The sequence below is a fragment of the Geotrypetes seraphini genome, chromosome 5 (genome assembly GCF_902459505.1).
Source record: "Geotrypetes seraphini chromosome 5, aGeoSer1.1, whole genome shotgun sequence".
NCBI lineage: Eukaryota > Metazoa > Chordata > Amphibia > Gymnophiona > Dermophiidae > Geotrypetes > Geotrypetes seraphini.
Window position 1 is genome coordinate 174,085,342 of NC_047088.1, and position 16,544 is coordinate 174,101,885.

The following is a 16,544-nucleotide window of genomic DNA, read 5'->3' on the forward strand; positions in this document are numbered from 1 at the left end:
CAGTCAAACCTCGGTTTGCAAGTTACACAGTTTGCGAGTGTTTTGCAAGACGAGCAAAACACTCCAGCAAACTTTACTTGCAAACCAAGCGCCATCCCGATAAACGAGCACTTACAACGTTGTGGGTCCCTGTACAGCTGCAGGCAGCGCCGCTTCAGGGAGATGCCTCTGCCAGCCTTCTGTACCACATTAGAGAATCCCCGAGCCCACATAGCCGAGCATCATCCCACATGTGTTATATATAAACACGCATGTCATGCAGCTGTACAGGGACCCCAATGGTTGCGCGTGGCTGGTCACCTACAAACTGCAGCATCCGGCACCTGGGCATCATCCAGACAGGTGGCCACCCCTCGCCACTTCCTCCCAGTATAGCAGCTTTTGGGTTGTGGAACAAATTGTCTATGTTGCCATTATTTTCTATTGGGAACTTTGATTTAATATACGAGTACTTTGGATTACGAGCATGCTTCTGGAACAAATTATGCTTGTAAACCAAGGTACCACTGTACTTACAAAAAAAAGGTACAATAAAAGAACAATTTCATTAGAAATTTATGTGAAAGAAAAGATAATGAAAGAATTACGGTAAACCATCACCTTATCCCATATTCTAAACATAAGAACATAAGAATAGTCTTACTAGGTCAAACCAATGGTCCATCAAGCCCAGTATCCCTATTCTCACGGTGGCCAATCCAGATCACCCCAACTAAAGATCACTATACCCAGTGCAAGACTTTCACTGCTTAACACATACTCCATCCAGTTTCAAAATGTATGTAAACGCCAGTTTCAAAATGTATGTAAACGCTAATAGATACGAATAGGGCACATCTCAATTTGCTATGCATTACAACACTCTGAAGCAGTCACATCTGTCTTTCCTACAATAGGATACCGAAACAGATGCAACTGCTCGCTTAAAACTCATCGTGCCACCACCTTCCACTTTCATGCTACAAATATAAAAGCAAAGGAGAAGAGATTTAAAATAAAAATCAACATACAACATTTAATTATTTTAATAGTCTTTATTCAGGTAGTTCAGCAAACTGTATTCCAAATTACAACTTCTGCAAAATATAGCAGCTAAACTGATTTTTCATTAAAAAAAAAAAAAGATGATAAAAATGACTTCTTTGAACCATCTTCACTAGTTGCTAGTGCATGCTAGAATTATCTTTAAAATTGGTATGTTTGGTATATAAAGTTTTTAAAGGTGTGAGCCCTGAGTATTTAATAGATCTGTTTGTTTTCTTTTCCCAATATATCACATTTCACATGACCAGTAGATACACATTTGATTTTTTTTTCTTATCCACTGTGTTCATTATAGGAATGTATTGAATACCAAGCCTGTACGGCCTGAATTATTCATTATCTAAGGGCTCCTTTTACAAAGATGCGTTAAGGCCTTAATGTGCGGAATAGTGCGCGCTAAAATACCGTGCATGCTAGCCACTACCGCCTCCTCTTGAGCAGGCGGTAGTTTTTCGGTTAGCGTGCACTAATCCGATTCGTGCGCTAAAAACGCTAGCTTTGTAAAAGGAGCCCTAAGGAATGAGATCTATTAGTTCATAGAAACATGTTGGCAGATAAAGGCCAAATGGCCCAAATAGTCTGCCCATCCGCAATAACCATTATCTCTTTCTCTCTTCGAGATCCCACGTGCCTATCCCAGGCCCTTTTCAATTCAGACACAGTCTCTGTCTCCACCACCTCTCCTGGGAGACTGTTCCATGCATCTACCGTCCTTTCTGTAAAAAAGTTCCGGTATTTCCTTAGATTATTTCAGAGCCTATCATCTCTTAACTTCATCCTATGCCCTCTCATTGCAGAGCTTCCTTTCAAATGAAAGAGACTCAACTCATGCGCATTTACATTAATAGAAACATGACAGAAGTTGAAGACACTTGTTTAAAAAGCAGTTATTCTGCTTTTCTTTTGTCTTTATCTGGCTGTAATCCGCTTTGGGCCTAGCTGGGAGTTGGCGGACATTATAATACATTACATAAATAGCCCTTCTTCATCTCAATTAGGAGGAAACACTGAAGAGCTCCCTACAGGCCAAGAGAGAAAGGAACCTTTTGTGACATGCATTTTATCAGTTTCATTCTTTATCCTGTCCTCCCAAAGGGCTCGGGGTAGGTTGCATAAAAACATTCATAATGGCACAATTAACACTTTAAAAAGAAGCCAAGATGGTACTGTAACAGAACATGTTTAGAGGAGCTTCTGATGTCTCAGTGATTCTGGCAATGTCTGACCTGTTACCTGATTAAGGCCTCCTTTTACAAAGCAGTGCTAGTGAGTGCTGCTCGGCAAAAGCCATGAAGCCCTTTAAATCTCTATGGGCTTCAGAGCGTTTACTTTGCCAGCTCGTGTTAAAATGCTTTGTGAAAGGGGGCATAAAAACTCTGGGGAAGAGGAAGGATGTGAGCCGGACGTGTTTCTCTGTGCCCCAGAACTCAAACACCAGACTACACTTCAGATTGGGAGTTTAGGAGCTCTCAAGAGCCTACCTCTTTTACTGTCTCCACTCATTCTGTAGTGTTGCTTACAGATAGTAGTAAGGACCATGCTTCTCTCAACCCAGTCAAGAAAATACCTCCATGACCTGAAAGCAGTTTGGCATGGGAGGGAGTGGCTTGAGTCCAAAGTGTTCGATCTGCCACTATTGGACGGCTTCCCTTGGCTGTTTCAGCTCACATGGAAGCTGCATTAGGATCATATCCTGTATTAGCAATGTGACAAGTTAGCATACTGCAAGTGACATTCTCCAGTACATGGGGAAGCCCACTTCTTATTTGGAGATCTGGGAATTTCAAAAGCCTAGTCCTGTGACTTTAGAGTCACTCTAGGAGGCCAATCAGGGCTAAATGACTCTTTGCTTATACCTTCTGGTAAATATGTGAATGATTTGACTACAGTTGCTGAAGTTGTTGTTGATCTAATCTCTCCGAGCGGGCCACAAGTGACCAAAGTAGTCTCTCTAGACTAGAGAACAACATGCAGCAGATACAAAATCTAACTATTGCTTTGGTAAAAGATGAGAACTCTAAGAACCATAGACAGGAACATTTAGAAGATCTGATGTTATAATTTAAGACTGGAAAATTCTCAAGCCACCTTTGATAACTCCAAATGATATGGTTAAAAAAAAAATCTCTTATGGAAATGTTAAAAATACCAGCAGAATCACTGCCACCTATAGTTAAAGCCCATTACTTCAGATAGTAGAAGTTTGGATGAAAAAGTAACTCAGGCTCAAGGGGCCATAATGAATCTTACATAGAATCTTCTTTGGATGTTATCACTTAGGGAAAACTTTGGGTGTTACATTTGCTCTTGAATTTGACTACAATGTTTTTTGTTTTTACTTCTGACACATGAATGAATTGTTTGGGGGGTTGAAAATTAGTTCTTTTTCCTGATTTAACAAAGATTTCCTAGAAGGGGCATTAAGAATTTCTGGCATTGAGACTATGGTCTTGGCCTAAATGCCACTTTTCTCTTCAGTTTTCCATGTAATTGTTGATCATTTATGAAAGTAAAATTTAAAAAAAAAACCACAAATAATTCTTAATCAGCTAATTTTTTTCAGGCAATAGAAGAAATAAATGTCCAAGTTGTTATCTCTGAGAACTTAAAACACTGTATGAGTTAGTGCTGCCCGATTTGCGATTCAAATCAATTCAAATCGATTTGTTTTGGCAAAAAATCAAACTTACCGATTCGTTGGCCCCCTTGATAGATTTCCGTTCGGGCTTTCCCTCTGCCACCAGAGTCTTTGCTTCTAATATAACTTCTGGTTTTGTGAAACCGAAAGTTACATCAGAAGCAAGGACTCCGGTAGCAGAGGGAAAGCCCGAACGGGTCTCTGCGTGCAGATCGGTGGTGTAGATCGGTGGCAGCAAGACTCTCTTCTCCCCGGCCAGGCAAAAGCAGCGGTAGTGAATGCACAAGGAGTGGCGGTAGTGAATGCACAAGGAGTGGCGGCAGGAGTGGATCGCTAAATTACTACTGCCACTGGCAACATGTTGGAGGAGTTGGTGGACTGGAGAAGGAAAGATGGGAGATGGATGGGAGAGATGAACTTGGTGGAGGGGAGAAGATGGATGGTGGAGGGGGACTTGGGGGAAATCATGGAGAGGTGAGATGAACTTGGGGGAGATCATGGACAGGGGAGATGGGGGGAGGGATAGAAGAAATAATGGATCTAAAAACAGGAGAGGAAGAGAGATGGACAATGGGATTTAGGGAGGGAAGGAACAGAAATGGAGAGAAGTTGGACACAAGGGATAGTAAAGAGGGGAGTAGAGATACTGGATAGGAGGGTAGTTAGAAAGAGAAAGGGAGAGCTGGTGGGGAAGGAGGGAAAGATACTGGATGAAAAGGTAGTTGAGAAAAGGAAATATGGTGGATCTGGGGAAGGTGGGGTCCATCACAGCAGCTACAGAAATAGAGATGAAAAAAAAGGAAAGATGCCAGGCCTCTGGGGGCGGGCAGGGGAGGACAGAAATGGAAGATGGATAGTTAGCATGGAGAAAGAAGAAAACGGCAAATGGGCAAGAGACCCTGTCAAGTTATCAGAAGATGTTTGTTGCAGAGCCTGGGGCCAAAACGATTTTAATAATGACCAGACAACAAAAGGTAGAAAAAATAATTTTATTTTCTGTTTTGTGATTACAATGTGTCAGATTTGAAATGTGTATCCTGCCAGAGCTGGTATTAGACCACGAACGTGAACTAGGATTTAACAGAGAGAGGAAAAGTCTTTTTTGTTTACACCACAGCGCCAGTGTGGGTGGGAGAGGACAAAGGGGGTGGAGTGGGTGAAGAGGCTATAAAATAAACTCACCAGGATGTTTGAAAAAAATATCCAATTGAGCAGGAAAATCGAATTAAAAAATTGATTCAATAGGCTGAATCGAATTGAAATTTTTTTTCCTGAATCAGGCAGTACTAGTATGAGTGCCCTTTCCCCTTAAGTTACTGGAATAGATCATTTCTTATCTTGAATCCTTATTTTCCTTTGATGTAGATGAATTTATTCATATTAATGTTGTAATTAGACACATCTTGCCTGTGTGCTTTTATTATTGTTTTCTGTTTTTACATTGTTTATATGTGATTGAAGACATAATTCAATAAAAATTCATTTTTAAACACTTAAAAAAGCCTAGTTGTTAGGACTGCAGTCTCATACCCTGAGGTTGCAGGTTCAAGCCCAGTGTTGCTCCTTGTAACCCTGAACAAATTACTTAACACACCACTGCCCCAGGTATGTTAGTAAGATTGTGAGCCCACTGGGACAACATAGGAAAAATCCTTTGGGCCTGTGACATGTGTGGTCTATTAACATCTCCTCCCAAAGTACCACCATCCTTCGCTTGCAGCCCAAAAAAAATCCCAAACCAGTAAGTTCCTCCAGTTCTACAGTGAGCTATAAGAGGATTTACAACCCCATAATGTAATGTCCCTTTATATCTGTAATATCAAAATTAGGCAGAAATACAACAAACTGATAGCTAAAAGTAACCACAAAACTGATTTAGCCAGCAGTGTCCATTTGTGAGTACAGTCAACTAAGACTAGGCTAAAAGTGTCATGCTAATCAAATTATCTGAATGTGGAAGGTTAAAAAGAGGTTACTCAATCTAATTGTGTTTTACATATTCAAAATACATATTTTCTCTCACAAACATTTCTTTTGATCTCATTCTATAACACTTGAGTCACATTCCAATGAATCCAGTGACCTCCATTATGGGCACAAAATAAATATAAAAAGTTTATTTATAACTGTGGTACCCAAAGTCTGGCACCGGCAACTTTAGGAACAGAATAATTATGTTTTTTTCGGCTTAAAATAAAGGAAGAACATTAATCTTATTCCGTGATATAGGAGAGCCAGGGGGGTCTCCAAGCCTCCGGATTCACACCGCTCCTTTCAGTTCACAGGGACCTGGCCTAGGATCCAGGCGGATTTCGCAACCACAGGGGAAAAGGAAAACAAAATCGTTTAGAGAATCTACACATTAGGATGACAGCTCCTCGGATAACAGGGGTGTGTTGGGGAAGGCCAGCAAAGTAACAGCATTCCAACTTACTGAATCAATCATGATGACTGCTCGGATTGTCTTGGGAGAGGAACAGAAAGAAACCTGTCAAACCGCAGCTAAAGGAGGCCGCCTAACCACCATCACTTACTCGTCTCTAACGAAAGAGGGAAGGAATTGAAAAACACGATTCGCAGTCCGCTGGGCTGAATTCTTCTCCAACTCCCGGGGTAAGGCCTGACCATTGTCAACACTTCTACACAACTCACCGGAGGTCCCATCTCCCCTGCCGGCCCCGAGCTACTGGACGAAGCCTCACTGTCTCCACCGGGGTGGGAAGAATATCAGATAAAAGGACCCAGATGTCAGCAGCTTCCGGATAGGGAAAGGACCCCTATCGGAGCCCCGCTTACCTGCGTCTTAGTTCCTGGCCTATTCCTCCTCAGCACTGCAGCCCCCTCCGCCATGACCATAGTGACAGTATGTGTGCGGCGTAGTACCCGGATGTGCGGCTGAAGCGACCGCCGCAGTCGCTGGTAGAGGAAGAGGAGGGGCGGACAACAGCGAGACTAGACAGCTGAGCCCTCACCCTTTCCGGCCGGCACTGCGCAGCCGCAGACTAGCGGTAGACTGGCTGAACGAGGGGGCTGGAGAGGTGGTTTGAACGTAGGCGGCTCAAGTAGTTTCGCTGAATTCAGGCGATAGTTAGAAGTGGCGTTCGGTTTCTAGGGACAGCGTAGGATTCGTCAAGAACGCTTTATGTCACAAAGAGATAAGTGCCACAGTTTGTTCAGGAGGCAAAGTTGTATTCTGGATAAATGCGAGCATGGGGGTACGTTCTGTGGGTGCTTGAACATCCCGGTATCGAACTTGACTGTTCAGGGAGAAGTAATTTCTGTTGGATTTAGCACTCCCAATCATTTGGAAAGTTGGTTCCTATTAATGCAAGCTTTTATTTTCGGGAATTCTAGGACTATTTTCACTGAATATTTTATACAGTATATTACGAATAAATGCCTTTAGGGGAAATTCCACACATCCTATGGATATCGTGTGTTAATTTTTGGAACTCACCTCGTCAGTTCTTGGGTACATGAGCAGGATACTTGTATAGTTTATTGCTGCAAAAATATGAACGCAATAGACCGACTAAACCAACCAGTGATAAGCGTCAACTCAATGGGTGCAGAACACCCTTTTAAGTAAGCAGAGTGGGTGTAGGCTCATTTGCATTTTTTTTGCCCCACCTCCCTGGGCTATCCTGTACTCATGTTATTCTCTATACGCCAGGTGGTAGGAGCCTGTTTTTTTCTGCTTGTGTTTATGTATTTTGGGTTTTTTTTTTAATCATCTGGTGAAGAAAGGCTTTATGTGCCTCAGAGGCTCCTGGTCTTAGGACATCTCTGGCTGCGGGAGAATGCAGACTTTCAAGATAAAGACTGTAGCCAAGGGACAGTTTTGCAGTACACCCACTTGGCCCGCCAGATTTACAGTGGATGCCAGGCCAAGGATCATCTGTGTTCCATGTACAGCGTAACATGTGAAGAGGGGCAGAAGCCACCCCAGGCACCCCTCCTCCTCCTCTCTGCTCCTCCTTCCACCCCTCCCCCTACCACGTGTGCGCCCCTTCCTTTCCCCTGTACCTTTTTAACTTCAGCACGAGCAGCTACCAACTTGCTGCCCGTGTCTGGGACCTGTGCATAGGAAGTGATGTCGGAGAGAGTGCTGAAGCCGACATGGGCAGTAAGTTGGTGGCTGCTCACGCCGAAATTAAAAAGGTATGGAGAATGGGTGCCGCTCACCCACTCAACACCACTGGGCTTAGCCTCCCCTAGACTACCTGGTGGTTTGGAGAGCCCAGCTAGCATGGGTCCCAGGTCAGAAATCTTGGTCAGAGCTGAGAAATACACAGTGTGGTCCCAGCGAAGCGCAGCCATGCTAGTACTGGGAAATCCCACGAGGGGAGATAGGAGCGTCTGCCGAGTCCCTTGGGGCATCCTGGTCAGGGCTTTGCACTGGAATTTATTAGTATGATGTACAAAGTGTACTTGAATTACATCGGCATTAACCCTTCGGGGGTCTTGGCAGCTGTAGTGCCAGGAATTTCTCCCGCTCAGAGCGCATGTGCCCTGCAGCAAAACTTTGCTCGAGATATAGGAAGCTGGTCTGATGAAGACTGGGAGGAAGAGAATTTGGTTTTTATGCTGTCACTCTCCCAGTTGGGGTCCTTATTGGCAGATGATACGGCCTCATGCTGGAAAATACCAGAGTCTGACCAGATAGTGGTCCTGGATCATGGAGAGGACAGTGCGCAGGTTTTTTAAGCCTTTAGTGTTGGACCCCTGCAGGACAAAATGATGCGGACACTCAATTTCTTATGGAGGAAGTGGATTACATGGCAGATGCACTGTATGATCTTTTCAGAGTGTCAATAAGGTCTCTGCAAATGTTATCTTTGCCCGTAGAAGACTGTACATTAGACAGTGGGCAGGAGATTATGCCTAAAGCAGCTGAGTAAATTGCCTTGCAAATGTCAATTGCTCTTTGATAAAGGGCTGGATGATCTGATGGCTAGTGTACAGGATCGCAAACCCAAGTCTCTTCTAGAGCACAGACCACAGGCCCCTAGGGAGTTTGGTCAAGGTAATTTTCATGGCTCCAGGTGCTTTCATCAGTACTCAGCGGGAAACGTCAAAGAGCAGCTGGTACGTGGGTTGATAGATTTCGAAATCTATCAGCCTACATACAAGCTGCTCTTCGACGTTCATCTTCACACAGGCTTCAGCATGCTTTTTACGGTTCAATTTGACTCCTTTCCAACCTAGGACCCCTGAAGAAGGCGTGTACCGAAACACGGACCGTGTTGGATCCCGTGGTTTAATTTTAAGGTGTTGTTTTTAACCGCAATTATTTTAATAAACTTTGCCTGTATCATTGTACAAGTTACTGCAGTTCTCCTTGCTTTGTTTTGGTTTAAAGTGGGACCAGGATCTCAGTCTACCTTGTCATCCAGGATTGCTAACACAGGCCACTATTGCCCTGGAACATCAGAGCTCTTGCAGCATGACTTTTGAGCTTGCAGCATTAGCGCACAAAGGCTATTTAGAAGTGGTCATTGCCACTCTCCTGAGGTCCAAGAAACACAACAACACTGTTAGCCTATGCGAAGGCATGGAAGGAGTTTCCAGAGCTGGTGTGCTTAACAGAATGAGAATCTGGTTACAGCCCTGAATGCAGTGGTGCTAGCATTTCTTCAAGAAGGGCTTGAAAAAGGCCTAGCAGCGGGCTCTCTCAAAGTACAATCACAGGTCTCTTGTGCTTCAGATTAGAGAGTTGCATGGGGACAGAAATCAAACCTGTTTCCACCCATCCCTGGTAGAATCAAACCTGTCCCTGCTAGGAGTCAAGCCCGTCCCCGCTCGTCCCTATAAACTTCAGTAGTTATTTCATTTAATTATGCTACTGAATTAAAGGCTCTGGTAGAGACCCATTTACAAATAAGCAAAGACACTTTATTAATTTGGAAATATTAATTGGGAAGAATACATACTTTGTAAATGGGTTTCTATGTAAATATAAATACTCAGCTGAGGAGGACCCCCAAGCTGTCAGCTGAGGACATCCTATGCAGTTGGCCGGGGGTCTCTTTTGCCAAGCTTGGCAGGCAGCAGTAGCATCCCTGAGTCACAGATGCTGGCACCTCAGTAGCTCATGGATGCTGCCAGCGACTGCTGTGCTTGGTGGAAGCGAGTTCTGGCTGTCTCTAGAGGAAGTGCTCTGCTGGCGGTGCTTGGGGATCCCCACCAGCACACAGTAAGGGTCAGCAAGTACTTCAACATTAGAAATAAAATTAGAAATGCATTTCCTTTTCTTTTGAACACAGTACAAAGACATCTATCTATATATATAAAATCGGAGGTATGTATGTGTGTATGTATGTGTGTGTGTATGTGCTGCGATCACGCAAAAACGGCTTGACCGATTTGAACAAAACTTGGTATGCAGATCCCTCACTACCTGGGATGATATGTTCTGGGGGTCTCGCGGCCCACCTGCACACGTGGGCGGAGCTACAAACATAAAATCAGATTTCACCCATTCATGTCAATGGAAAAAATATAAAAAGCTGCCATTCTCACAGTAATTCAAAAACGGCTTGACCGATTTGAACGAAACTTGGTATGCAGATCCCTCACTACCTGGGGTGATATGTTCTGGGGGTCTCGCGGCCCACCTGCACATGTGGGTGGAGCTACAAACAGAAAATCAGATTTCACCCATTCATGTCAATGGAAAAAATGTAAAAAGCTGCCATTCTCACAGTAATTCAAAAACGGCTTGACCGATTTGAACAAAACTTGGTATGCAGATCCCTCACTACCTGGGGTGATATGTTCTGGGGGTCTCGCGGCCCACAACTCTATGTTGCTTGCTCAAGGGTGGGTTCACCCAAGAATTTATATGTTCTTGCTCCAGGAGGTGAAACTAAAAATGTTGTTTATAATCACGTTTTGCGTTAGTTGTATTGTATTCATTTTGTCAAATATTTCACATTATAATTTGAATATTGTACTTTTTATTAAGCTGTAAAAAAATAATTTCATTCACCACTATAAAGTATCTTTATTTGAATCCATTTACAGTGTTATTGCTATAATTAAATACCCGTGCAACGCCGGGGCATCAGCTAGTCTGCTATATACATTTCCCAAAGCTAACATATTTTAGTCAATAAATTCTGTTTTTTACCTTTGTTGTCTGGAGACTTATTTTTCCATCAAGTTGGTTCCAGTTTCTTTTTTCTGCTTCTGTAAATTCTTCTGTTCCTGTCCATTGGTTCCTCCTACCATGGTCCAGCATTTATCCCTCTCATCCTCCGGACCATGTGCATCTTTCGCCCCTGCCCACCAGCCCCATGCCCAACATTTCTCCTATCACCCTCCTCCAGCACCATGCCACATCTCTCTCTCCATTCTCTTCACCACTATGTCCAACATTCTTCCCTCTTGCATCCCTTTCAATCTGCCCCACTGTTCCCTTAACACCACATTTCTCCCTCTCATCTTTTTCTTCCCCCTCATATATACCTCATTCCTTCCCTATGACCAAAAATTTTCCTTTCTTCCATTCCCCGTATACATGACCATCTCTTTCCCTCTCACTAACACACCCACACCCAATTCTCCCTTTCTATTCCCTCCTCCACCTCAGCATCTCTTTCCTCCCTTCCTCCATCCTCTCAAGTTCATGCCTTCTGTGTCCACTCCCTAGCTACTTCCCCCCCTTCTGTGTCCCACGTTTGCCTCTGTTTGACCCTGTCTGCCTCCCACGTTTGACCCCTTCTGTGTCCTGTTTGTCTCTGTTTGACCCTGTCTGCCTCCCACTTTGACCCCTTCTGTGTCCTGTTTGCCTCCCATGTTTGACCCCCCCCTTTTGTGTCCCGTGTTTGCCTCCCACATTCAACTCCGTGTCCCGCATTTGCCTACCACGTTTGACCCCCCCCCCTTCTGTGTCCTGTTTGCCTCCTTCTGTGTCCCGCGTTTGCCTCCCACATTTATGTCCATATAACAGCAGGGGTTGGAGGTAGCTCTAGCCGAGAAGCTCGTCTTCTTTTCCTGCCTGCAGTATGCTGACATCGGAGGGAAGGCTTCGCATCAGTCATATACAGGGCCCGCTGCCCTTCATGTGAATGACGTGAAGCCAGCATGTACAAAATGCAGCAGACTTCTACAAAACCTACATGTCTATAACCCTGGCTCCCAGGCTTTATCGTTGACTCACTGGCTGCCTGTACCCAAACGTTGCGTCTTCAAGGCCTGATGTTAGCGTTCAATTCCTTGCACATGATACCAAGCTACGATTACCAAGCTTCCTCCGTGCTGAACAGGTCTCTCCACTCCCAGGATGACATATGCCTTAAAATGCCCCCTAGTCGTGCCCTTCAACTGCCAAATGACATTCCTACTCTCACTTCATACAAGCCACTGGAATCAACTACCCCCACAGATCAGATCCCTTGAAGAACTCCTGAACTTTAAGAAAACAACAGAACCATACCTCTTCACTTAACTCACCTGCCCATGACTGATGGATTACAAAGAAATGTATATTGGTACTAGGATCCTCAGTATGTGTCACGTTTTGGATAAAAACTTGTATTGAAAAATCTTGCACTGTTAACAATGGCAAATTGTAACCTGTAAACTGTATATTATGTATGTTGGTATTAGATCCCTAGTATGTGTCATGCTAGGATAAAAACTTGTACTGTAACTATGGCAAATTGTATATTGGGCCAAGTTACAGTACAAGTTTTCACCCTATAGCAAATTGTAACCTGTTAACTATATTATGTATGTTAACCTGTAACCCATTCTGAGTTCGTTGGTGAGAATGGGATATAAAACGAATTAAATAAATTTAATGTAGGAAAACTCAGCTAAAGCCAGAGCCCACCACTTAAGCAGCCATCTACCCTAGTGACATCACTTCCTTCTGTATATATAGATTTTATAAATATATTTTACAAAATAAATTTCCTTTTCAATGATAGAATTTCTGGAGGCAACCTTTAACGAAAAGGTGGAGGAGATGGATCAGAAGGAATCCCTTAAGATTCATCTGCAGACATGTCAGGATAATCACAGGTCTGAGTCATTCTCCTTGATGGAAGCCCTTGCCGATGTAGATCGTTGAGATGACATCTTCTCAACTTGGATACTTGACGTTATGGTGTCCAAGAATGATGCCTCAATGAAATCTGAGGGCAGTACTCAGAATGGGCTAAGATTGGGGATGCCGATGCAGGAATTTGCATAGGATATGACTAACAGCACTCAAAGATGTTCTTGCAGAGTTGGCGCCAATATTGATATGGACAAGGATACGTTAGTTACTGGCTGCACTGTGTGTTGAGGCATACCTCAGGATATACCAGCTATAGAGATGGTGATCTGGCATCAATGTGTCAACGCTTAGAGTGCATCGAGGGTGATGATACGCAATACGCTGCCAATGAATGTTTGGATGGAAAGAAAGACTTATGCTTCTTAGCTTTCTTACAATGGTGGTGGCACAGACGAAGAGGTGCAATGGCTTGTTGGTGTTAATGCTGGAGTAGTTCAAGGTTGAACATCTGCTTCAGAAACTCCAGCTATAATCAATGTAGGTGAAATTTACCCAATAAGTTTCTTGAATTGCAGTTTTCTGGTTTTAAGCGACCCCTTCTGCAACCAAGACCAGAGTGTGCAGGAAATATCACGATGGTCAGGACCTAGATATTGGGCACACTAATTATACAGGTCTGTACCCAAGATGGTTCTATGATATCAAGTCAGCATGGGTTCAGCCGAGGGAGATCTTGCCTCACCAATTTGTTTGACTGCTTTGAAGGTGTGAATAAACATGTGGATATAGGTGAGCCACTTGATGTGGTATATCTAGATTTTCAGAAAGCTTTTGTTAAAAGTTTCTCATGAGAGGCTCCTGAGAAAATTAAACAGTCATGCGATAGAAGGCAATGTTCAGTTGTGAATTAGGAATTGGTTATCAGATAGAAAACAGAGGGTAGGGTTAAATGGTCATTTTTCTCAATGGAGGAGAATAAACAGTGGAGTGTCAGAGAATAAACAGTGGAGTGTATTAGGACTGGTGCTATTTAACTTATTTATGAATGATCTGGAAATTGGAACGACGAATGAGGTAATTATATTTGCAGATGACACTAAACCAGTGGTCTCAAACACTTTGCAGGGCCACATTTTGGATTTGTAGGTACTTGGAGGGCCGCAGAAAAAATAGTTAATGTTTTATTAAAGAAATTACAACTTTGCATGAGGTAAAACTCTTCAGTTTATAAATCTTTCCTTTTCGTTTGAATTAACAAAAGATTATAACAGTTATAACAGGCGTTTGCAACCACCTTCAGCTCTCACTTCCTCCAGCACCAGACACACACACAAGTTGCACTGCCTCAACCATTGCTCCAATGGTTACCTTACGTTCTGGAACGTTGCCCGCCTCACTACTGTAACATGCAAGTGATTGGATTCCACCTCACAATCAAGAACAGGCGCAGGAAAGCGCTTGCATGAGTTTAGAGCAGTTTCAAACTTTTGGGCCGGGGTACACTAAAGAAAGTGGCCACAGCTTGAGAACATTGCCATGATGACATTACGCTCATGTGACATCATCACTGTAGGGGTGTTTCCTTATTTGCACCGGAAGGTTAGGCCTCTCTGACATCATCAAGCCTGAACCATTATTTGCAAGAAATCATTCCAGCCTGAACCTAGCAAGAAGAGAAAGAAGAACACATCTTTGCTGTTTCTGCCTAATGCATTCTTGGTATGTACCAGAATTGTATTCTAGTCAAGGACATACAGTTATGCCTCCATGCTCAGCCTGTGTGAATCTTGGGGGAGGAATTGCTCCTGTGTTGGTCTTATCTAATGAAGGCGCCTCTGTCTCAGCTTGTACGAGACTCTATACAGAAAGGCTATTCATCTAAGTTGTTTCTGGATTGGTCAGTGGAGGTCATCTGACGAGATCCAAGTGAAAAGGTGCTAATTATAATTTAGTCTGTGTTAGGACGTGGGTGAACTCGCATCTATACTAAACCTTGGGTTTATATACCGCATCTTCTCCACAGTAGTAGAGCTCGGCACGGTTTACAGAACTGGAATAGAAAGGAACTCCAAAGGGGGATTATAGGATTAAGTATGAAGAGAGTTTAGAGGGGCTTGGTGTACCAGAGAGGGAAGGAAATGTTACATTTTTGAGAATAGCCAAGTTTTTAGATGCCTACGGAACAGTTGGTGGGAGCCCAAACTACGAAGCAGGAAGGCAAGATTATTCCAGAGCTCAGTGATTCTGAAGGGGAGGGAAGTCCCTAGTTTTCCAACGTGGGATATGCCTTTTAATGAGGGGAAGGATAGTTTTAATTTTTGGGTGGATCTGGTGGAATTAGGATTTGAGGAATTCCAAGATAGTGGAATAACAGGAGGAAGGATGCCGTGAAGGATCTTGAAAGATAGGCAGGCAAATTTAAAGTGGACCCTGGAAATTACTGGAAGCCAGTGAAGCTTGGACAGGAGTGGTGAGACGGTCAAATTTACGTTTTGCGAAAATAAGCTTAGCCGCAATATTCTGTATCAGCTGAAGTCTATGGAGGCTTTTCTTTGTTAGGCTTAAGTAGATAGAGTTGCAATAGTCCAATCTGGAAAGGATGATGGATTGTACGAGAACAGCAAAGTGTTTTTGATGGAAGTAGGATCTCACATTCCTCAGCATGTGAAGGCTAAAAAAGCATTTTTTTTATCAAGGAATTGAGGTGGTCATTGAAGGATAGTGAGGAGTCAATGGTGATGCCAAGAACTTTGCTTGAGAACTCCAACTGTAGTGTGGAGCCGGAGGACAGTGGGATGGAGGTGGGTAGTTGGTTTAATTTAGGGCCGAACCAAAGTAGTTTTATTTTGGACTCTTTCAGTTTCATTTGTACAATGAGGACCCAGGATTGGAGGTTTGTTATACATGAGGAGATGTTTTCTGCGAGGTTAGTGAGGTTCAAGTCTGTCTCGAGGAGGACCAGCATAAGTGTAAAGAGTTTCTATGGGGGATTGGTGGAGGAGTTTCAGGGAGGACATATAGATGTTGAAAAGAATAGGAGATAGAGAACCTTGCGGGACTCCACATGTCGGTTTCCAGGGGGAGGATGAGGTGCCATTCATGTTAACAGTGTAAGAATGGGAACATAAGAAATTCGAGAACCAGTCTAGTACTGTGGAGGTAATGCCTATCTTAGAGAGTTGGAAGACAAGAATATCATGATGGACAACGTCAAAAGCTGCAGAAAGGTCGAATTGTAGAAGAACAGTGAACTTGTTATGAGAATGAAGTTGTTGAACCTTAGAGATTAATGATGCCAATAGGGATTCGGTGCTGAAGTTGGGTCTAAAGCCAAATTGGTAGGGTAGAATAGAGAATCTTTCTAAGTAGGATGAGAGTTGGGTGGATATGATATTTGGTTAGGAGAGGGATATTTGCTATTGGACGATAGCTGGATGGTGTGGAGGGAACTAGGTCAGCTTTTTTCAGTAGAGGGGTCAGAGCAATTTGTCCCATTTCTGGAGAGAAAAGGCCCGATAGTAGGGCCGAGTTTATAAGTTTAGTAAGAGATGAGATGGCCTGTGCTGGAATTTTCTCGAATAGGTAGGAGGGGAATGGGTCCAAGGTGCAGTTGCAAGATTTCAGTTTGAGGCAGAGTTTAAGGTCCTGCTATTCGGAAATGAGCTCAAAGGCAGTCCAGGATCTGTTGACTGGGATAGGATTGGAGGCAGTTAGGGTAAAGTTGGAATAGGTGGGCACGAGAGAGTTGTAGGAGACTGCAGGCAGGAAGGAGCTTCTTAAGGTGGTGACCTTTTCATTGAAGAATTTTGCTAGAACATCCGCTGATGGAGAGGAGGGAAGCATGGAGGAATC

At 43.5% G+C, this 16,544-nt stretch overlaps 1 protein-coding gene across 4 annotated transcripts in view; it reads right to left on the reverse strand.

The window, feature by feature from the left end:
- Positions 1–16,544, reverse strand: part of LOC117361554 (MOB-like protein phocein) — a 132,497-nt gene that overhangs the window by 95,528 nt on the left and 20,425 nt on the right. The window contains exon 1 of one of the 4 annotated variants that reach the window (XM_033947043.1): positions 7,140–7,258. The exons of 1 other annotated variant lie outside the window; for it this stretch is intronic. In XM_033947043.1, coding sequence (XP_033802934.1) covers positions 7,140–7,160 — 21 coding nt within the window. In that variant the 5' untranslated portion in view covers positions 7,161–7,258. Of the gene's footprint in view, positions 1–6,478; positions 6,654–7,139; positions 7,259–16,544 lie in introns of those variants that run through there. 2 more of the 4 variants (XM_033947044.1, XM_033947042.1) reach the window with 2 other exon arrangements.